Source organism: Nannospalax galili, unplaced genomic scaffold, assembly GCF_000622305.1.
Source record: "Nannospalax galili isolate Female #2095 unplaced genomic scaffold, S.galili_v1.0 scaffold1174, whole genome shotgun sequence".
In the NCBI taxonomy this organism is placed as follows: Eukaryota; Metazoa; Chordata; class Mammalia; order Rodentia; family Spalacidae; genus Nannospalax; species Nannospalax galili.
Window position 1 is genome coordinate 47,240 of NW_008335361.1, and position 21,382 is coordinate 68,621.

General features: G+C 50.5%; 1 protein-coding gene and 1 non-coding gene across 2 annotated transcripts in view; both read left to right on the forward strand.

The window, feature by feature from the left end:
* The first annotated feature begins 1,851 nt into the window (after nt 1-1,851).
* On the forward strand, nt 1,852-1,983 carry LOC115069806. Its single transcript, XR_003849033.1, has one exon. It is a non-coding gene; the product is annotated as a small nucleolar RNA SNORA51 (small nucleolar RNA).
* Nucleotides 1,984-5,434: 3,451 nt separating this feature from the next.
* The window catches only part of LOC103731645, a 19,003-nt gene continuing 3,055 nt past the window's right edge, over nt 5,435-21,382 (forward strand). Inside the window, exons 1-13 of the mRNA XM_008830024.1 lie at nt 5,435-5,543; nt 6,839-7,055; nt 9,060-9,164; nt 9,997-10,128; nt 10,736-10,820; nt 10,913-10,976; nt 11,350-11,435; nt 12,090-12,272; nt 15,125-15,178; nt 15,997-16,149; nt 17,329-17,396; nt 17,548-17,593; nt 18,852-18,915. Of these exons, the coding sequence (XP_008828246.1) occupies nt 5,435-5,543; nt 6,839-7,055; nt 9,060-9,164; nt 9,997-10,128; nt 10,736-10,820; nt 10,913-10,976; nt 11,350-11,435; nt 12,090-12,272; nt 15,125-15,178; nt 15,997-16,149; nt 17,329-17,396; nt 17,548-17,593; nt 18,852-18,915 (1,366 nt within the window). The remainder of the gene's footprint in view (nt 5,544-6,838; nt 7,056-9,059; nt 9,165-9,996; nt 10,129-10,735; nt 10,821-10,912; nt 10,977-11,349; nt 11,436-12,089; nt 12,273-15,124; nt 15,179-15,996; nt 16,150-17,328; nt 17,397-17,547; nt 17,594-18,851; nt 18,916-21,382) is intronic.

The following is a 21,382-nucleotide window of genomic DNA, read 5'->3' on the forward strand; positions in this document are numbered from 1 at the left end:
TGTGGACATGAGCATCCTGTTCAGCCTAGGAATGGCCTATGCTCCACTCCTAGCCCTGTGGTCACTTGTGGGGGAGTTTTGGCATGTGTAAGTGAGGGATCAGTGCACTTTTCCACTGTACTTGTCACTATTCATTCATTCACTCACTCATTGATTCAGTAAATATTCTTTGAAGGCCTACTATGTGCTGGGCATGGCTCCTAATGCTTCCAGCTACAGAAGTGAACAAATAGCAGGGAGTGACACCCCCTGGCAGAGCCTGCATGCTAGCAGGCAGGGCATCTACATAAACCAGGATCACACACATCAAGTAGACAAGGGCTGGGGATAAAAGAAGATGGGCTCAGAAGAGAGACAGATGGTCGAGTGGGGATGCTGTTTTAGACAGGGTGGACAGGGAAGTCCTCTCTGGAGAGGTAAGGTTTGGCTGACACCTGAGGAAGCGGGGCAGTGAGCTCTGTGGGTCATGGGAGAAATGTCCTCTAAGAAGGACCAGCAAGTGCAAAGGGGTGTTACTGCTCCGGGAAAGACGAGGACGAAGGCCCTGGATCCCAGGTGGTGTCCAAGCTCTATAGACCTGACTACACACACACACACACACACACACACACACACACACACACACACACACACAACTGTGTGACCAAGTGGCTCAGATTGATGAGGACCAGAGTCATATCTGAGTTGTCCATGCAGCTGTCCTCAGTGTGATCAGCAAGGTCTGGTACAAATAGATGTTTGATGAACACTCGGTAACCAAGTGACAATCCCTGGCCTCTGCTGGGTATTAGGCCACCTGACCCCCAGTGTCAACCCTAACAACAATGTACACACTCACTATGTGGTAGCTCATCTTCACACCTAGTCCTGGTATAACCTCCCTTTTACAGATGGGGAAAATGAGGCTCAATGACAGCAAGACCTTTTCTAATAACATACACACACACTGGTGGCAGAGGTGGGATTTACACTTGACACCTGTCCTTGATAACCTGTCATGATCCCAACTTCTATAACAGCCAGTCAGTGAAGTGCCCATCTTGGTCAGACAGCCCACAGCCATTTATTATTAACAGTAAAGAAAGCCCACAGGTGATTGCCTACTACCCTTCTGTGATCAGGTTCAGTCCAGCTCTATAAAGGAACTTTGAGTCAAGCCTACTCCTACAAGTCCTGATGTGCCTCCAAGCTGCCCACAGGACCTCTGAGTTTCTGAGCTGTGCTGGAGAAATCCACAGATTTAAATTCATTTTTTTCACTTATTTGAAAACTTCTTGTTTTGCTCTATGGTTTCTCTGTAGTCAGCAGCACATTAATTCCTTTCTATAACTGTATGACATCATGCATTTAAATCCAGTGGGAAGAATGAGTAAAAGGATGGACATGAGCTAAGTTGGTATGTGAAAGAAGAGGCAATTGCAGAACCCCAGTAACAACGGGCAGGAGCTCACTGTACACTTCCTTTGCTAAATACTGAGATAATAATATAATTCTTGGGGTTAGGACGGGGCAATTTTCCTATATTGCACTAAGTTGTTTTATTTAACACAGATCTTGTTTTTAAAACTCAAGTTTCCAGGTCCCCCTCCAGACAGCCAGGAATCTCTCTAATAAATGTGGAGATTCTGCAGTGGGCTTGGGGGACAACCATCCTACACAATCCAGCCACTGCACACATGCACTTTACCCGAAACACAGAATGGTGGAAAAAGCTACTGTTCACACACAAACCCACTACATGCTTAGAACTCTGCATGCATGTGTTCAGCATCATGGGACCCCAAGGCTTACCTTGTGGAGGACAACCAGCACAAACCATAAAACAGCAAGAGGAAACAAAAAGTCACCAGAGGCCTCCTGGCGCTCACCACAAGCTGTGTTCTTGCACTGACTATATAGAAAGAAAAGGCAGAGCAAACCCACGCGCATGTACACCTCAGCCCAGGCCACTGTGCCTGGTCTGTATTGTGAATGGGAAGATGGATTTGAAAAAAAAAAAAGAAGGGAGGGAGGGAGGAGGAAGGGAGGTCAAGTCAATCACTAGTTTGACTCTTTCAATCCCAGGGCCCCCACAAGCCTCCTCCTAGAATCCCACCTCCCCTTTCCTGGTGAAGACATGGACAGCTGGTCAGCATATGCTGAGTACTAGCTGGGAATGTAGGGGCGAGCTCTATAGACTGTCCCCCTGGAATCAGTAAACATTTGCCAGTGGCTCCTGCAGAGTTTTTCTTTGTCCAACGTGGGAGGTGTTCTGCCCTGGGCAGGCCTGGGGTATGGATGAGACATTGGGTGGAGTTAAGGCACCTCTGAGCCAACTTGGGCAACATCTTTGCCTTGTAGGAGCCATAGGACAGTGTCCATGGTTAGGACTGCCTCCCTTTCAGATGGGCTTTGGGTGGAGAACACCCATTTTGTTGATCTTGTTGGCATGGTGGGTCGTGGGCTTTCTAAGTCACATGGCCCTGGAGACACAGGAACAGGCTTTGCATTCTGCCTCACCACTCAGTGCCTCCATCCTGAAATGTGGTTTCCCCTCAATGGGCCTCTGTCCTCTGTCAAGTAGGGAGAATTGTGGTTCTTACCTTGGAGGGCTGGGGTGAAGATTAAATGAGGCACCTGGTGGGTGTTCAGACAGTGTCATCATGAGTGATGTCATGGGCACTTGTTATCTGACTTCAGGAAACATCTTACCACCAAGGACCTTCCCATTCAGACTTGCATGGCTGCCATTGTCTCCCTGGCTTTCCTGAAGCCCCGAGGTTCTGGGAGCAGACAATAGGTCTCTGTTCTTTAGGCCTGGGTTGTGCCCCACACCCAACCAAAGCCTTCAGTCACACAAGAGCCCTTACAGGAAGTCGGGTTGCTGTCTGGGAAAGAACAGTACTCGGTGTCAGAGTACAATCCCTATGGTACTTCCTGATGAGGAAGTCTCTTCTAGCCCAGATGACTGCCAGATGTGAGAAGCTGCACGTCTGTAGCCAAGCAGGGCACAAGGACCCTATCCCAACATAGTCATGGCTGAGGCTCCCCAGGTCCAAACCACTCTCACCTCTGCTTCCTGGGGTGGTATCTGGAGAACCCTAGGTTCCTCACTCCTTGGGCAAAGGAGCAGCTCTGAGACCAGGGTTCTCCAGTGACTTCCTAAGTTCTTAGAAGGAAGAAGCATAGGTACCCACAGCACCCTTCTGCTGATCCAACCCTACTCCCTGCTGTGTGTGATCAATGGCACTCACCTGCTTCTGGAGACAGCAAACCAAGACCATTTGCCCCATGTATGTAAGTGCACCCATGTCATGCAATGCCTGCAGAGGCTAGAAGAGGGTGTTAGATCCCCTGGATCTGGAGTTCTAATGGTTGTTAGCCACCATGTGGGTGCTGGGAACTGAACCCTGGACTTCTACAAGAGCAACCAGAGCTTTTAATCATTGAGCCATCTCTTCAGCCCTTTACTTTGTTTTTTGAAACAGTCTCACTCTGTCTCCCAAGCTGACCTGGAACTCATTATGTACCCTAGGGTGGCCTACAGCTCATGGTGATCCTCCTGCCTCAGCCTCCCAGGTGATGGGATTACAGGTGTATGTAAGGATGCAATGTTAGAATCCAGCTGCTGTTCAGACCGCCATACCTATGGTAGCCCTTCCTGGCTCACAGATACTGACAGCACCCCACTGAGACACTGCCTGTGAATCCTTAGTTAACAGGCTTCCAGGTGTCAAGGTTTCTCACCTGGGAAAGTGAGTTCACATCAAAAGGATATTGGTGACCATACATCCTGCCCCACCCTCTCTCCTGCCTCCTGCCTGGGAATCAGAAAACCTGGTTGGAGGCTGATACTGTGAATCTATCCCCATCCTCAGAAAGATATAAGAAGAGACCCTTCCCCCACTTCTGCCATGTGGGCCCTGATTTCTTCTCTTCAGTGCCCCCACCATGTTGTCTGTCTCTGGTGCTGGGGCCTGAACTCTCCTCAGACCCTCCATCATGCCTTCTGTCTGTCTGTCCATGGTGCTAATAACTCTTCTAATAAACCCCCAACAGTCAGTGTCCCCTTGAACTCCACATCCAAAATCTTTTGAGTATGAGCCACCACATTTGGCTCCCCACCAACACTTAAAGCATCTTTGAACCCAAAGTAACTGTGATGCACAGATTCTAGAATAAGAATATCTTTTTTAGCCAGGGGTAGTGGCACATGCCTTTAATCCTGGCACTTGGGAGGCAGAGGCAGGTGGATCTCTGTGAGTTCAAGGCCAGCCTGGTCTACACAGTGAGTTCCAGGACAGCTGGGGCTACAGGGAGACCCTGTCTTAAAAAGACATATATATATACATTTTAAAAAAAATATTTTTTATGGGGGCTGGAGAGATGGCTCAGCGATTAAGAGCACTGGTTGTTCTTGCAGAAGACCCAGGTTCAAATCCCAGCACCTACATGGTATCTTTATTTATTTTTTATTTATTTTTTTTATGTGTTTGAGTGTATTGCCTGCAAGTATGTAAGTGTACCCATGTTGTGCAGTGCCCATGGAGGTCAGAAGACGGCATCAGGTCCCCTGGAACTGGATTTACAGATGCCTTTTAGCCACCATGTGGGTGCAGGAATTTGAACCCCAGCCCTCTACAAGAGCAGCCAGTGCACTTGACCACTGAGTCATCTCTCCAGCCCCTAGAATGACAGTATTTTCTCTATCTAGGTGCAGTGACACCCATCTATAATCCCAGCTACTCAGGAGGCTGAAGCAGGAGAATTGCTAGTCGGAAACCAGTGGGGCTACATAGCAAGACCATGTTTCTTCACCCCTTTGGGTTCCATGCCTAAGACATCCTTTTTAGCAGCGTTTGTACCCCTCCCAAGAGCTGGAGGTGTCAAAAAGGGAAAGGGCCGGGCCCAACCCACTTCCTCCCTGGGGTCCACTGGCCACTTCCTGAGACTGCCCCGCCTCAGTACTGGCCCCACCAGTTTTGGCCGAAAGCCCCTGACTGCCATGCCAAGATGAGCGCTTCTTTGAAGAACTGAGCGCCAAGCCCTGGCCAGGGGCCCCAACTACCTGCCCACCCACCCGCCCCTCACTTCAGAGCTCAGGTTATAAGAATTGTCCTTTTGGAAAGCTAGAGACACAAGCCTGAGAGATTCTGGACTGTCCTGTACTGAGAGAGGTAAGGGAGGGCAAGGAGGACAGACCTGGCATCTCCAAACATCTCTTGAGCACCTGCCATCATGTGGTGAAGCAGGGCAGAGATTCTTAGCACTCAGCCAGTCTGTGCTCTACCCCAGCTCTACCACTTACTATCGTTGTGAGCAAACGAGGCCCACAGAGTAAGCCTGTTAGGACATGAAGAGATGGATCCAGAGGGACAGAGCTGGGGGCACAGGGCTGTGGGTCCCTGAGAAGGACACAAGCTTCACTTCCATGGCCACAGGTCCTGACGGGAGAATGCTGCTGTTCTGGACGTTGCTGATCTGTTGGGGGCTGCTGCCCCAAGCCCAAGGGAAGACCCACAGCCCACTCCTCCTGCGGGTCAGTCAGAGCCAGCTGGAAGCAGGTGAATCTCAAGGGATGAGCTGCAAGAGGCATGACCCTGGGGATGGTAGAAAAGCAGAACCCTGGGGAAGGAGGAGAGGCTGGACCCTGGGGAAGGAGGAGAGGCTGGATCCTAGGAAGGAGGAGAAGCAGGACCCTGGGTAAGGCAGAAAAGCAGGACCCTGGGGAAGGAGGAGAGGCTGGATCCTAGGAAGGAGGAGAAGCAGGACCCTGGGTAAGGCAGAAAAGCAGGACCCTGGGGAAGGAGGAGAGGCTGGACCCTGGAGAAGGTGGAGCTGGACAGCTGAGATCCCAGTTCTGGCTTCTCCTCCTCTGACCTCCCACTAACCAGCACCAGGGCTCCCCTTGTCCCTCCTCTGTCCTAACACTTGCAGTGGCTTCCCAGTTACCCTGAGCATCTCCTCACCCTGACATTCAAAGCTCTGCATCTCCAGTATCTTCCCACCACCTTCCCTGCCCACTCCATAGAGTTCACCGCTGCCTCCTTTGCCAATGCAAGTCTTTCTGCCTTTCTCTCCTCAATGTGGTGAACTCTGACTGAGCCTGGGAAACAAAGTCCTAGCCAGCCCTCCTCATGAAGTCTCCCCTGATCTCCTCGTGGCAAGTCTCCATCCTCTGGGCTCCCACAGCTGTCTACTGGAGCCTCTTCAATGACCTTGTCTGAACACAGCACCTGCTATCTGGCCATCCGCCTGTCTGCTGTTCTCCCTGCCTCTTGCCTGCGAGCAGCTTGTCCCAGCCTGTCTCTGTTTTGCAAACTCACCATGCTCATAACCTTAGGACCTTTGCCTCTGCCTACATTGCTCTTCCCATAACGGATTTCCTCACGTCCTTCAGGTGTCCATTCGAGGCCTCCTCCTCAGAGCGGCCCTCCCTGACCACTGTGTCTGAAACAGGCCCTCCTCACCCCAGTTATGCTCTGACTCTGCTCCGTTTTATTTCCTTTGTAACATCACTTCCAAAAATTACTTTGTTTGCTGATCTGAGTGCTAGCTTGTCTTTCTTCCCAACTCACACTTCAATCCCAGAGTATGGGGAGCCATGCTGCTCCCTGAACCTAGCAGAGTAAGACTTAATGAATATTTGTGGGCTGAGCTTGGTGGCAAGGTGAGAGACTGAACCAGGAGCCGCTTGAGCCAGGAGTTTGAGACCAACCTGGGCAACATAGTGAGACACGAGGCTTAGTCTCCTAATAAGTACTTGTGGCTGAATGACTGTCTTAATGGCAGCTAGGAGCAGGTACCTGCAGGTGTTGGTTGAATGACTGAATGAGCACAGGAGTTGCTGTGTCCTCAGACATTTCAGATCTATTTTCGGAGCATGAAATTCTGAACCATGTGATCAGAATGCCCGTTGGGGGAGCCTCAAGCGAGAGTGTGTCTGTCCTGGATGACTTGCCCTTCGTCAGAGAGCACCTCGTCAAGAAGAGAAGAGGGCTGGACCTATCAGTGGTTGGGGATCTGCTCTCTGGGGAGACTGTGCCAGAGCTGAGGGAGCTGCTGGAGACAGGCGGGTGAGTGGCCAGTGAGGGTATCTCTGCCTTGTTTCTTCCTCAGGGACCTGCCCTGTCAGGTGGAGAAGAGGTAGGCAGGCAGCATGGGGTCTACAGCATCCCCCAGCCTTGAATTCATGAAGTGGGTGTCCCCCTACCATGCCACTACCTCTCCAGGCCTCTCCAAATCTTCCCAGGAAGGGTCTAAATCAGGGTCAGCAATGCACTTCTTTAAACTTGCAGTTTCCAAACTTGAACAGTGTTTTCAAAATATTTTCAATTAACCGCTCACACTTGAAAATCCAGGTTTCCCAATTGTATGAGTTTGGCAGGATGGCTGCACCAAGGTGCCCAGAGCCCAGCAGCCTCCCTGCTGAGTCTGGATGTTGGGGAAGGTGTCTGCACCTTCTCCCATCTGGAAGCAAGGCTCTGCCCTCACTCCTCACATTCACTCACAATCTCTGGTGCTGGTGCCAGAAGCCTGACACTATCCTCTGCCTTTACCTCACAGGGCACCCTCCCTGCATCCAAATCCCTTTCTGTAAGGACACAGCCATGTTGGACTAGGACCTGTGCTACTCAAGTATGACCTCACCCTAATCATGTGTACAGCCAGCATCTTTCCAAATAAGTCATGTGCTGGGTTTCTGGGACTTCAGCATATGTGCTGGGAGGCAGGGGCACAATGCAACCCATAATACTGAATGCCTTTAAAGTGAAAATCTGCCTACACCTGGCCTGACCGCCCACATGACTATCATTGGTGTCAATGTCCATAGCCCCCAGGCAGTCCCAAGCTGCTTCTGCCCCTGACACTGTCTGCTTGGCCCTAGCAGTACAAGAATCTGCAATGAAAGATACTGATTTCAGTTTGGACAGTATCCTTCAAGGTGACCTGTGTAGCCACAGGCTCAGCCTCGAACATATCAGTCTCTCCCCAACATGAGCAAGGAAAGTCCCATGGGTCCTAAGAATACAGACTCCAGAAGAAATTTTCTGATGGGGTGAAATGGGGTGAAAAGCCAAGGAACTAGGATGCAGGGGGAACTTCCCAGAGAAGTTTGGGAGGCAGTATAGGCCCACACCAGCCCAGCCATGCCAAGTGTTAGTACTAGGCACCAATCTCCCCCATCAGGCAGTCATGCCACAGCTGTAAGCCTATCCTAGTCCGGGGCATAGTTTGGAAGAACAAAAGGAAAGCACCAGAGAGGCCCGTACTTCAAACATCCTCCAGGCTGGGCTTGGAGGCATACACCGGAACTCCCAGCACTGGGGAAATAGAGACAGATCAGAAATTCAAGTCCATCCTCAGCTACATTGAGAGTTTGAGGCCAATCCAAACTATATGAAACCCTGTCTCAAAACAAACAAACACACAAAAATCCCTTCTAGAAGGTTCCCTGCTGGAAGCCAGTTTTTCTCTAGTAGAAGGGAATTTATTGCTGCCTGTCTCAGTGACTACAAATGAACCACTAGCTTACATTGATGTTCACAGTGTAACCTCAGCTCCTCTGAGCTCAGGGAAAAGAGGGGACTGAGGCCTTGGAAAGGACCACAAGGCCCAAGGATGCCCAGCAGCCTGTGGGTTCTTCATGGATGTCACAGGGACTACCAGGCCTCTGACTCCCTCATACTCTTGCCTAATGGCTTTTCTGATCCCCTAGTTCTGGAGATCAAACCCAGGGCCCCATGAGTGCTTGGCAAACACTGTACCATGGAGCCACAGCCTCAGCTCAAGAGGCATATGCTTGAATTCAGATGGTTAATTATGCACAGACTTGTGCTGTAGACCCTGATTTGTTAGAGGCTGACCCAAGGACCCAGAGAGGGGTAGGGACTATCCTTCAGGGCTTAAAGACTGGAACCAGAGCTCTGTGGCATACAACTGGGCTGTGGCCAGGGGACAGACTGTCCCCGAGCTGCCTCCACCTCTCCTGGGGTAGGTTCTCATTCTAACTACTCCAGATACGCACAGAGACACTGAAGCCTTGCCTGCCCAGATACTTCACCCCATGCCTCCCATAGGTTGGTCATAGAAGATGCCAAGGGACCTGAGGTCACCCTGCAAATTCTAAGTGACAGTTTGCTACAGGTCACACTGCGCTGCAAACTGTACCTCTCACTCCTGGAGTAAGTAGCCATGACATTTCTTCACCACACACTGCCAGGAGGTAAGAGACACCGGCCGGACTAACAAAAGTCATATGTTGCCACAAAGATCACAGCAATCCTTTCCGTTTGGGCATTGTTCAAAGACTCTTGACTGATGGGGAAACTGAGGCATAGAATGGGAAAGAGCCCTGGCCAGGATCACACAGTGAGTCTGAAACAAGGACTCTCTTCCATGATGGGAGGCAGCCATGTGGTCTGTGCATGTAGGCAGGTAGGCTCTAATGGGACAGCCTGGGAGGGCTGGGACCCTGGGCTGGGCAGCTAAAGCAGAAGTGTTCATTACCTAAGCCTCATTCTGTAACTGGATATAGTCCAGCTCCCTATTGCACTAGACCAGGTGTCTGCCTGCACACCTTGAGCTGTGTGTGGTTGTACATATGGCTGCCCGCATAGGCAATGCTATGGACCCACATTGGCAAATGAAGCAGGGTGGCTTGTAACACCCTTTGGGAATGCGCCTGTACTGCCTCTCTTGTGTCGTATGACTTTCTTGATGTAGCTTCACCAATTAATAGAGATGTGAGCATTCTAGGGCCATTTCAGCTGGAATGGGTCCAATCTGATTGATGTCCAAAGCTAAGGAAGATGAGGCCTGGATAGCTCTTAGATGGGAGATGTGGGCCCAAGGAAGTACTCTGTGATGGTCAGGGCTCTGACGAACATACCATTGCTTTGGTTGGGATAGTGTAGTAATGCTAAAACATGACCTCTGGCCCACTGGGTCCTGTAGCAAGCTGAAGAGCATGTGGTCCATCTCAGGGTTGCCCTCAGACAGGTATTGTCCCTACAGGATTGTGTGGCTCAGAGTCATCAAGAACATACGCATCGGAGTACGGCTAGAACAGATAGGCAACAAAACGCAGGTGGCCCTCGAGGAGTGCCATACCCCACCTGGAAGCCTGAGCATTGAGATCCTGAAGCCGTGAGTTCCTGTTGCATCTAAGCCTCGCCTGGGTGGAGTGGGTGGCAGGCCGTCCTGCACCGGTCCTTCTTTGAAACCCAGGGCTGGGACGGCTGCTCCTTCAAGGCTACACACTGCATATGCCACCTGCCAGTGGGGCCCTGGACAAGTATCAGCTGCTAGGAGCCTCAGTTTCCTCACTCAGTACCCATCCCACATGGGGTGATCCTGGGGAAGAGATGAGATAACCCATGTTGATCACATAGCACAGAACCTGCCAATCAAGGGGGCCACTATGGATCATCCTTCTGTTTGTCCAGCCCCAAACCAGGAAGCCAGTAATGATCTCCATTGTCAGTGGGGCCTCTTCCTGCTTAAAAAATTCAAAAGAGAGAGAGAGAACAAATCAGAAAGAAATGCAGAAAGTCATAGAAAGTACAGAAAGGGGGAACAAATAGAGCTGGAAAGGCAGGAAGGGGGGGGTGATGCCAGCAAAGAGGGAGGCAGCCACTCCAGTTTTATGTTGTCCTGCTCAGAGGGATCTTCCTTATCGATGCCCAGCTTCCCCTTCCCTGCCCCAGACTTCTGTGCATGGCATGTTAGATCGTACCCATCACCCCTCCCCTAGGACAGACTCCCTGCTGGTGAACAAACTGCTGAAATTGGTGGCAGGCACCCTGGACAAATCACTACCCTTTCTCCTCCAGAAGATAGTGAGTCATGAGGGGGACAGGTGCGGACCCAGGGAAAGGGTCTCTCCACTTCAGCCCCATGCCAGCTGGGACCCCTCCTGCCTTCTCTCTAGGTGTGCCCCGTGGCCACAAGCCTGCTCAACTCACTGCTGGAAGACCTGCTGCACATCACTGTCCGTATGTTGCTGCTGGTCAGCTGTCTCCTGCCATATGCCTCTAGGAATGAGCCCAGGGACAAGGAGGCTACTTTCTAATGGGGAAAAAGGGGGCAATATAGCTTGTGACTCTAAAATGTCTTTTCCCTTCTGAGCCTCAGATTCCTTATCTGTTAAGCAGGACTGATGAAAGGCCCATGGAGAGGGCCTGTTAGGACAATATTAAACCTGGTAAAAGCATTCACGTAATAAATAGTACTTGTTCCAGAAGGCAGACACCCAACTGCCGAGGAACTTCAGGCTGAGCAGAGAAGGAGGAGGAGCTTCCCTGCCTCCCCACAGCCTCCTTTCCTCCTCTGCCTCTGGTTGAGCTGGTTTTCATTTCTGCATTGTAGCCCCAATCATCTCGGGTCCTGATGACTTCCAGTACTATGTGACAAATACAGAGTTCACAGAGGAGGCCATCCTGATGAGAGTGCAGGTAAGCCCACCTCTGACTGCCATAGGCCCTGGGGGATCTGCTGGGGGGAGGACAGGCAAAGAGGAAGGGACATGGGGCTTCTTGAAGTGGGAGTTTCCAGAAAGAAAGGAGCAAATGAAGGAGGTGGTCAGCAAAAGAGGAGAGAGAGAACGGGAAGCCATGGAGGTCAAGCCCAGCAGGAGAGCAGCTGGGTCAGCTCAGAATCTACAGGACATGCAGTACCCCAGCTGCAATGGAGCTCCCAGATGGAGAAACTGAGGGCAGAGAGGGGCTGTGGCTAGCTAGATCTGCCCAACTCCTGTCCACTGCTCCTTGCTGTCTCCCTGCAAATGGCAAGACATAGGAGGGGCAGGCAGGGTTCAGAAAGGACAACGCTCAGACACTCAAGGGGGACCCAATGGAGACAACAAGGAGGTCAGGCTTCTGGGTTCAAAGCCCAACTCCACCTCCTATCTCATGGGATTTTGAGTGGACAACATCAGCTCTCTGGGCCTCAGTCTCCTCTTTGACAGATGGTGGTCATAACGGCTCCATCTATTGGTGCTGCTGGGTGATTCAGATGTGGTTATGCCTGTCAACATCGTAAGCTGTGACTAGATATCCACCAGGGGAGCTGTTCCTGCTGAATTTCTTCCCTCTATCCTTTCCCTGAAGCTTGTGACTCCCTGCCACCCAGGACAGCTGGCTCCAAGGCCAGAGCATGTGATTCCTCCACCCCTTCCAGGATTAGCCCAGGACAGCATGGCAGACATGGCCTTTTGGCTAGAGGTCTACAATGACATCCTGTCTTGCCTCTACTCAAGTCAGGAGGTTCACCTGGACCTGCAAGACTCCACAGTGAGTGCTGGAGGGAGGGGAGTGGGAAAGGACAAGAGGTTCCTGTTCTGCTTCTCACATGAGGAAACCAAGGCCAGGTAGCTGAAGTCATTTTCCCTCTCTGGACTTGGGCAGCCTCACCTGACTAGCTTGTATTTACCCTTCAGAATCCAACATACAAACCCCATCACCTGAGAAGAGTAACACACTCACATTCTTCATAACAAGTGCCCATTCGGTTATGAAAGTCTGCTGTGGGTCAGGTCCTATGCACATAGGGTACCTGCCATGTAGAGCTCAGAGCCTGGTAGGGAAATAGAACATGGAACTAGAAAATGGTCTGACACATGAAAGTTTGGAGAGGGAAGGGTTCAAGAGGACACTGAGATGGGTTGCTGGAAATAAAGAATTTATTAGAAGTTATTAATGCCATGGACAGACAGAGGCAACAGTAGGGTGGAGGGTTCTGAGACGAGTTCAGTCCCCAGTACCAGAGACAGGCAGCACGGTGGGGTCTCTGAAGACAGGAAGCAGAGCCCCTGTGGCAGAAGTGGGATCTGTTCTTATAGCTTTCTGAGGATGGGGAGGTTTTACAGTACATCCTGCAGCCAGACTCTCTGATTCCTAGAAGGGAGGCAGGAAAAGGGGATGGGGAATAGGATGTGTGACCTTCCAGGTGACAGGTCCTGGCCCTGGGATGTCTGTTACCTAGGGACTCACACAGTGTCTCTGGTGGGGTGCCTGTCAGTATCTGGGAGAGGGGAAGGGCTGCTGCAGGTATTGTGGCCTGAGCAGAGGCTGGATTCTAACATTACATTCTTAATAAATAACTGACTGGCTTTTCTTAAAGCAAGTAGGGCAATCAGAGGACCATCTGGATGCTGCAGCTAGGGAAGGCATGTCTGAGAGTGGCCTTAACAGTGGTAAAGAGGCACACATTGGTCTTTGAGAATAAGCAGTTCCCAAGATTGATGCAGGGGAGGTGGGGATCAATGAGCAAGGCATCCCAATAGATCACTGCGCAAAAGCCTACAGTAGCTCCTTACTGTGTAGAGGAAAATCCAGGCGCTTGTCTGGGCAGTCTGAGCCCTGGCCTTGTCTCCATGTCTCTTCACTCACTGCATTCCATCCACACAGGCTGAACTGGCTCCCACCTTAGGGACTTTGAACATACTCATCTCTTACCTGGAACATTCTTCCTTCCATTGTCAGTATCAATATGTCTCCTCACCCAGCCCTTTCTTGACTGCTGCATCTAAAAAGCTAAACGATCTCCCTCTCTCTCTTCTCATTCACTCCTCACCCCTTCAAAATACTGATTTCATTCTAACTTTATATAAATCATACGTGTGTGTAATGTTACATATGTAAAGGTCATATACAGGCTGAGCATCCATAATCCAAAAAGCTGAAAGCTTTTGAGTGTCCATTTGACACCACAAATGGAATGTGCTACATCCTGAAACTTCATTTCATATTTGAACAGTAATTTAAATGTTGTATACCAGCAGACGGGGAAGGTCATCCAGCAGGTGGGAGCAGGACTACACGCAGTCTCCTGACTTCTACTGCTGCGCCCTCCATCCCACACAGGTGTTACAGCCCTGAGACAGTTAGAAATGAACCCTGCAATTCCATGCCTAACGCTTACACTGGTGGGCAAGCGTGCACGTGTCAGAGTGTTTTTTATTGCTTCATTTGCTATAGAATAAGAGACAAAGCTAATTTATAGGCCCACTACCAAGGAACTGGCAAAATTAACCAGACTGTGTTTATGCTGTGTAGAGAAAGATGCAGCTGTTATAAAAATGGGGTTGTAGGGCTGGGCGTGGTGGTGCACGCCTTTAATCCCAGCACTTGGGAGGTTAGAGGCAGGTGGATCTCTGTGAGTTCAAGGCCAACCTGGTCTACATAGTGAGTTCCAGGTCAGCTGGGGCTACAGGGAGACCCTGTCTGAAAAAGACAAAAAAAAAGGGGTTGTTCCATAGTTTCTGATATTGAGTGGCACCAACAAGGTGCAGGACCATGTGGCTGCAACGTCCCCTCTGTTAATGCTTGTGTGTGAGGAGAAGGAAGTCTGCCAGGATATAATCCAAAACATCAACAGTGATCCCCAGGGTGAATTCAGAGGAAAAAGCAAAGAGATGTTGAATTTTACTTCAGACATTTCTACAGTCTTTTCTATAATGATGTGTGATGTTCAAAACCCAGTGGAACAGAGCTGAAGGTGTAGCTCAGCAGTAAAGAATGTGCTTAGCATGTGTGAGGACCTAGGTTCAATCGTAACACCACCCCCAAAATCAATAGAGCATGGATGGGAAGGAGTGTGATACTCAAATATAGGTCATTATTAACAGACTCTAGATGACAAGTGTGCAGATTTTCTCTATAAAATTATTTCAATTTTGATATTTATTTAGAATTTTTATACTAAGAGCCGAGGATGTTGCTCAGTTGGTAGAGGACTTATATAATATGCATGAAGCTTCAGGTTTGATCTCAGACGCTGCACAAAACCACTGCATACCTGTAATCCCAGCACTCAAGAGCTAGATCAGGAGTTTAAGGTCATCTTCAGCTGCATAGTGAGTTTGAGGCAAGGCTGGGACACATGAGACCCTGTCAAAAAAAAAAAAAAAAGAGTTCTTTGTAATTGAATGCTGGGAGAAAAATCATCAAAGCTACAGAAAGTTAACCATTTGAGATAAATAGTTCTGGAAAGCCTGACATGCGGCTCCTCTTGTGCTGAGGCTGATCCCTGTGCAGGCAGGGCATTGGTGGGGGCATCTATGTCTCATCGAACTCCTCCGAGTCCTCAGTTTCTCAGAACATAGCTGCAGGATTCTGAAGCTGACACAGTCTTTGCTTTCTAGGAAGCTGACCTCTGGCAGCTGTTGTCACTGAGAATGCTGCAGCCCGGGCCGGAGGTGGGTATAGTGCCTGCTTCTCCTCCAGCACCCTGGCTAGGCAGCCTGGGCCTGAAAGACATGTTCCATTTTCCTGCTTTAGATGACAGAAATCTCTGCACTCCTTTACATGTAGTGCAACGAGGGTGAACCGAGAGGGAGCAAGCAAGGCGCTGACTGTGACCATGGACTATTGTCCTTAAGCATGCCACACCCTGTTAAGGTCCACCTAGACAACAGCAAGGCAGGGCCCAACAAGCTGAAGGTACTTGTCCAAGATCTCATTGCTAAGTGAATGGAAGAAGCCAGACTTGAACCCAATCCCTGACTCTAAATCTGAGCTCACTGCCTTCTCCAAAGGCTTTTAGTGTCCACCAGATGGACAATTCTAACAAGGGCCACAGAGCAGAGAAGGATGTAGCATTACTAGGTGCTAACTTCTTTCCTAAGCACAGTATAAATTAGCTCATTTAAATCCTTACAACTTTGTGGGGTAGGCACACCCTTATTCTCCAAGGGTGAAAATGAAGGCACCAGGAGATTAAGAAACCTGCCTCAAGCCGTATAGCTTGCAGTGTTAGTGCTGGGACTCTGCTCCCCCAAATCATCACTGGTACCTTCTGTACATGCCCAGGACAAAGGGGATATAATCTCACCTCAGAGAAATTCAGGGAGAGCAAGTGACCTCTCCAAGGCCACACAGCAAGTTATTGTAGAGCCAGAAGAAAAATTCAGACCCCTGCCTCCTAAGGTGGACTTGTTCTCACCCCTCCAAGCTGGGGCAGAAGAAAGCCACCTTCTTAACCTTCCCTCTACCTCTCTGCTTTAACCTCATTCAGGCCTCTAATCAGTCCAGAGGGACCCTGGGACTGGTCATCAGGACTCCAGATCCCCCCATTGTCCACCTTGATGGCCACAGGGCCATGGTCATCCAGCGGGGCTTACTGATGCTCCCTGGGACCAACAACACCTCCTCTGATGCAGTGACCTGGGTGAGTAAGATTGGGCAGTTTGATCCTCAGGGTCCTGGACCCATGGCAACAGCCCCACCAGGGTCTGCTGACCAAGGGCAGTGTGACAGGAGGGCCTGATCAGTTTCATCTCCATCTACTAACAGTCTTCACATGGGCAGCTGTGCCCACTGCTGAGGCATTCATACACTAACACAAGCGCCCCAAGCTCCCCTGGGGTGCTCCCTAAGGACCTCTTTAGCTGCTAATGGCTTTTACTTCCAGACCCTCACTGGGTGCCTTCGTGGGATGGAGTTAAGGCTTTGGAAGGATAACCCTCGCGTGTCTGCATCACAGAGTTAGGAGGAAGCCAGAGCCAAGGAGCTCCTGACAGTCCCAACCATGCCTATCATTTATGCCCCAAGATGGGGATTTGAGTTAGAGGAATTCTGGGAAATGCAGCCTTCAAAGTTTCAACAACCCAACCCGCCCTGGCAGTCCTCTTTCTCATTTCACAGATCTCACAATTAGAAAGTGCCTCAGACAAGGGGCAGAAGGCTGACCCCGCTATAGGTAGGCTGGGTGGCATCTTGAGGGTGCAACAGGGTCCCTGGGTCTTAGAAGGCATGACTGTATGACCAAGAAATTAACTGTCCTTTCATTGGTGATGAAAAGGCTTATGTCTGCACATGTGGATTACAAAGGCTCACCAATATCTTGCAAAACCAAGGGGAGTCCGCAGTGATGGCACACACTATAGTCACAGGCAGAGGAACCCCTTAAGCCAAGGAATTTGAGACCAGCTTGGATACACACCAAGGCCTCATCTAAAAAACAAAAGCAGAAACAAGCCAGCTAAGGCTGTTGCTTAACAGGAGAGCCCTTGCCTAGTGTAAGGCCCCAGGTTCATCCCAGTACCATGTATACAGGCACAGTGCTCTCTGGCTTCTAGCAATAGCGATTAGGAACCAAAGCTATCCTTCCACTGAGCTGAGCCCTGTCTCAGGTTCAGCCCTGGCCTCTCCTGCCCTCTGAGGGTGGCCAGGCCCACCAGCGTCCCCTTCCACAGGCACCATGTGGGAAGACTGTGCCATGAGTACAGGGTGAGGAACAGAGGCCAGAGACCAGCTCTGAGCACAGGTTCATGGGGCTGTGGTCAGGGGCTCCTTCTGCTGGGATATGGATCCAACTCTGCTCCAATCTCATTTTAATCCCTCACAGCAACTCCTTTCCAAAGCTGTGTTTTCCTCAAGAAACCAGAAACTAAAACTTCAGTTCACTCCACACAGGTAATAGCTTCTGGTATAAGAAAAAGGAGGTAGCTGATGGTGGACGATGGGAAGAAAGGGAGTGCTCATAAATGGCAGTCTCCTGCTCATGGCAGAGGGAGGGCAGGTACTGTGACCTCCAGCTCACCTAATTACCCATTTCCTCTGGCAGCACCATGGTCACCCTGGGCCCTTACCATGCCATCTTTAAGAAGCAGGTGAGTCCCTTCCTTTGGCCTTGACCTTGCATCCTAAGACACATAAGCATATAGTATAGGTGCCCAAGCCACTGATATAGGGTTGAAAGCTTCAGTCTTAGTCTGTCCCTAATCTCTTCTCACTCTGGCGCTCTCCCTGCCCATGCCTACTGGGATGGGGCAGAGGCTCCAGGGCTCAGACTTGTCCATTTCATTCTTTCATATATGTAACAAATTAATTGAGCACCAGTTATGGTAAGGGAACCACAGGAAAGTCCTCACCCTTGTGAAATTCACATCTAGTGGTCCGAGGTCAAACATTAGTACATATAAACCACAGCAAAACAAATCCTATAGCACAGAGGCGGAATGGGGTCAGGCCTGGGGCCTGGCAACATCAGACAGGAGTCTGAGGGCCACACTGAGACGAGCTTTAGAGAAAGACTCAGAGGGGAGATGGGGAGACTAGAGATGTCAGGGACAAGGGACAAAGGCCCAAAGTTGAGTGTGTATCCACAGGCTCAGGAAAGAGCCAAGGCTCTAGAACAGAGTCAAGAGACAAGCAGGGCAGGTCCACACAAGGAGTGAGCATTCCTTGGAGTGAGAAGGAAATCCTGCTGGAGAATCTGAGCAGAGGAGAAGCAACACTAAGAGAAGGCAGTGAGGCCAGCAGCAGGCTATGGCCAAGTGAGGAGGAGGCTCCCAGGAGGTCCTGGTGGTTGGCAGGAGTCAAGAGTCAGGTGTTTTGAAGGTGGCACTAGCTAACAGAATTTCCTGATGGAGCAGAGATGGGGAAGAAGGGGTAAAGGTGTTCATGGGCCTGTCTTGCCCCTCAAGCTTGCAGTCTCAGTGTGCCCCAGTGTCAGCAGCTCTCAGCACTAGAGGAATCTCACTCTGACCCAGAGTCGGTCCCAGTGAAGCTGTGTTTCTAGGCTCCCACAGATCAATCTGTCTCCTTCCAGGGCTTTCCTGCAGAAAAGCACCTGGTAGGTGCTTTTTAGCCCCTCAGTGATCCCCAGTCCTGTCACTAATCTGCCCAACTGGCTCCAACATCCTTCAAAAGTGGCATCTGGATAGGTGTGGTGGCATATACCTGTCACCCTAGTACTAGGGAGGCTGAGGCAAGAAGATGTCTTCAGAGTCAGCCTGGGATATAGAGTAAGACCTTTTCCACTAAATAAAAAGTGCTGTCTACAGGAGCATCTGTATACTAGCATCCCACCATCTCAGGTAAGACTGTCATCAGAGGAAGTGAGCTTCCTGTTCTGTCCCATTGCAGGAAGAACGCCTGAAGGCCTTGCTCTTAGAGTTCCTGAAGAGAAGGTTCCTGCCTCACCACAACAGTGAGTCCCGCCCTGCCTCTCTGTCAGTCACACATCATAGCACCTAGTTAGAAGCAGCACAAGACCTGTCCACAGGGCCCACACGCAGCTGCCTGCTGCCTGGACTGAGAATGGCTCCCAGGGAGTCAAAGGCAACACACACCGAATTCTGGGGTGCAGCCACTGAGGCTTTTAGTGCTGATGAGAGCTCAGAGCAGGAGCAGGAGGCCAGAAGGGTGGCTCCAGGAAGGATGCAAAGTCATAACCAAGGGGTACCTCACAGGGGAGGCTCCACTCACAGCCCCAATACCTATAGGGCCAGTACCCAATGGGCTTAAGTGGAATGCCCAGATGGGCTGAGGCGAACAGGCCAGCTAAAGTGGGCATCTCACACTGCACGTGTCATCAGTAGAGTGGGTATTTGAGTTCCTAGAGAGGCTGGATGCTAATGTCACAGGACCTCATCCCTGCCTCTAGCTATCAGGAATTCAGATTTTCCAAAACTCCGTCTCATCTTGGGCTTCTTAGACACTGAGACAAAGGAGTGTAGACAAATGGGGAGGTGAGCCAGGCTTCAACTTCCTGGCCTGGTCCTCCCAGGGGCAGTGTGTACACCCACCACACATTGTTCTGGTGGCTAATTGACCAGTTCCTATGCCCCCACTGCATGGTGAGCTTCCCAAGAACAAGGATCTGCGTGTTTCTCATTGTATGTAGCATCCTATCCAGTGTCTCACATCAAGCTCACTCAGGAAATGCAGACAGCATAAACAGCCCAGTCCTATTAACTCCTGAGGAATTACCTGGCTGGGGCCCTTCATCTTTCAGGTGGGACCACTCCACAGAGTCACAGAGGTTAGATGGCTTACCCACGGTCACTTGGCCAGCAAGTCTCTGGCCAAGTCAAGCCCAGAACCCTGACTTCTTATTTTCTTAATTGGGAGCCTTTATGCTCTGAGTCATTTGGGGAGAATATCCACCTTGAGAAGTAGGCAGGGGATCAAATGATGGGCAGACTGAAGGGTCTGACTTCTATTCTGAGGTCTGTGGTGGCCAGAGAAGGTTCTAGGCATGAAGTGTACTAATCTATTCAAGAATGGAGACTAACAGGGGACAGAGGAAGGTGGCAGTAGATCCAGAAGGAGTGCCAGACACGCCAGGCAGGTAAGGGTGCCACCAGCTAAGGCAGGGTGAAGGGCTGAGATAGGACACACCCTTGCTCAATGCCTGTGTGTCGCATTCTAGTGTACCCAAGGTCCACAAGGGTCAAGAAACAATCCAGAGATGGGGATTGGCCCCAGAAACCTGTGTGGTCATGCCAGTTCTGAACCTGTCATGCCAGGAGCATGTTCAGTGCCAGGGGTGCTGCTTACACTGTGCTCCCACCCAGAGCCTCCCCCAGGAGAAAAAGGCAGAGTAAGAGCTCCAGAAGAAACCCAGGAGGGCTGTCCATGAAAACCACCACACAAAAGTTGGCAAGGGGAGGCTCAGCACTCTGCATGGAGAGAGGTCTGGAATGAGGCACCCTCCGTCAGGACCCATGGAGGCCTGAGGACAGATGGGAGACCAGATGCATGGGTCCTTCTTCCTCCATTACCCCCATAACCTTTCTCCTGAATGACCACTGGACCATTAAGGGATGAGGTAGAGCAAGCCTGGTTAGCACAGTGGTTGGTGCAAGAGGAAGCTGTGCCAGGTCCTTAAGGTCAAATCTTGGCAACTGAGTTTACTGCAAATCAACCAGACAAACTGTTAGTTCATGGAAACTCTACCTGCAAAGTGACCTGTTTTTCAAATTTGCCAATTCACCAAAAGTCTGCTTTCAGGATTATAGCTCAGACATTTGGTAAATAAGCATGCTTGTGAATATCTTCCTTCTTCAGTGTATCCAATGGCTATTGTCTTATTAACAGAGCCAAATTTCTAGTGCTTCCAGGTTAAATTTTCCATTGATTCTGACACCTTTCTGATCCACTTTTGGGATGTTTCCTTTCCATCAACATGGTAGGGCTTCCCAGTGCAGTGTGTTCAGCTGCATCTCAGCTAGAGAAGACATTTCCTGAGCAGATTCACAAGAATACACCGAACCTTCCTTAAAATGCCTCTCAGAAGGATTAGCTTCCTGACAATGTGTTCACAGGTCCAGGATATATTCAAGAAGAATGTTCCTTTAGACAGGTGTTGGTGATGGCGGGGAGGGGCCAGGAGACTATCAGATGTGTCCAACCTGGAACTCCCAGGGTACCTGCATCCCAGGATAGCTATAGATGGGTGTTGGTGATGCCATGGAGGGGCCAGGAGACTATCAAGTGTGTTCAACTTGTAGCTCCCTTATGGTGCGTGTCGCTTGACTCCCGGCGTGGTGTGTGCGGGCACCCTGGGGTCTCCGCCACACCTGGCTAATCCTGGCGTGAGTCTGGCTGCAGGCGATGTGGGGAGCGCGCCTGGGCTCCCGGGCGCACTCACTCTGGATGTGGCCCAGGGTCAG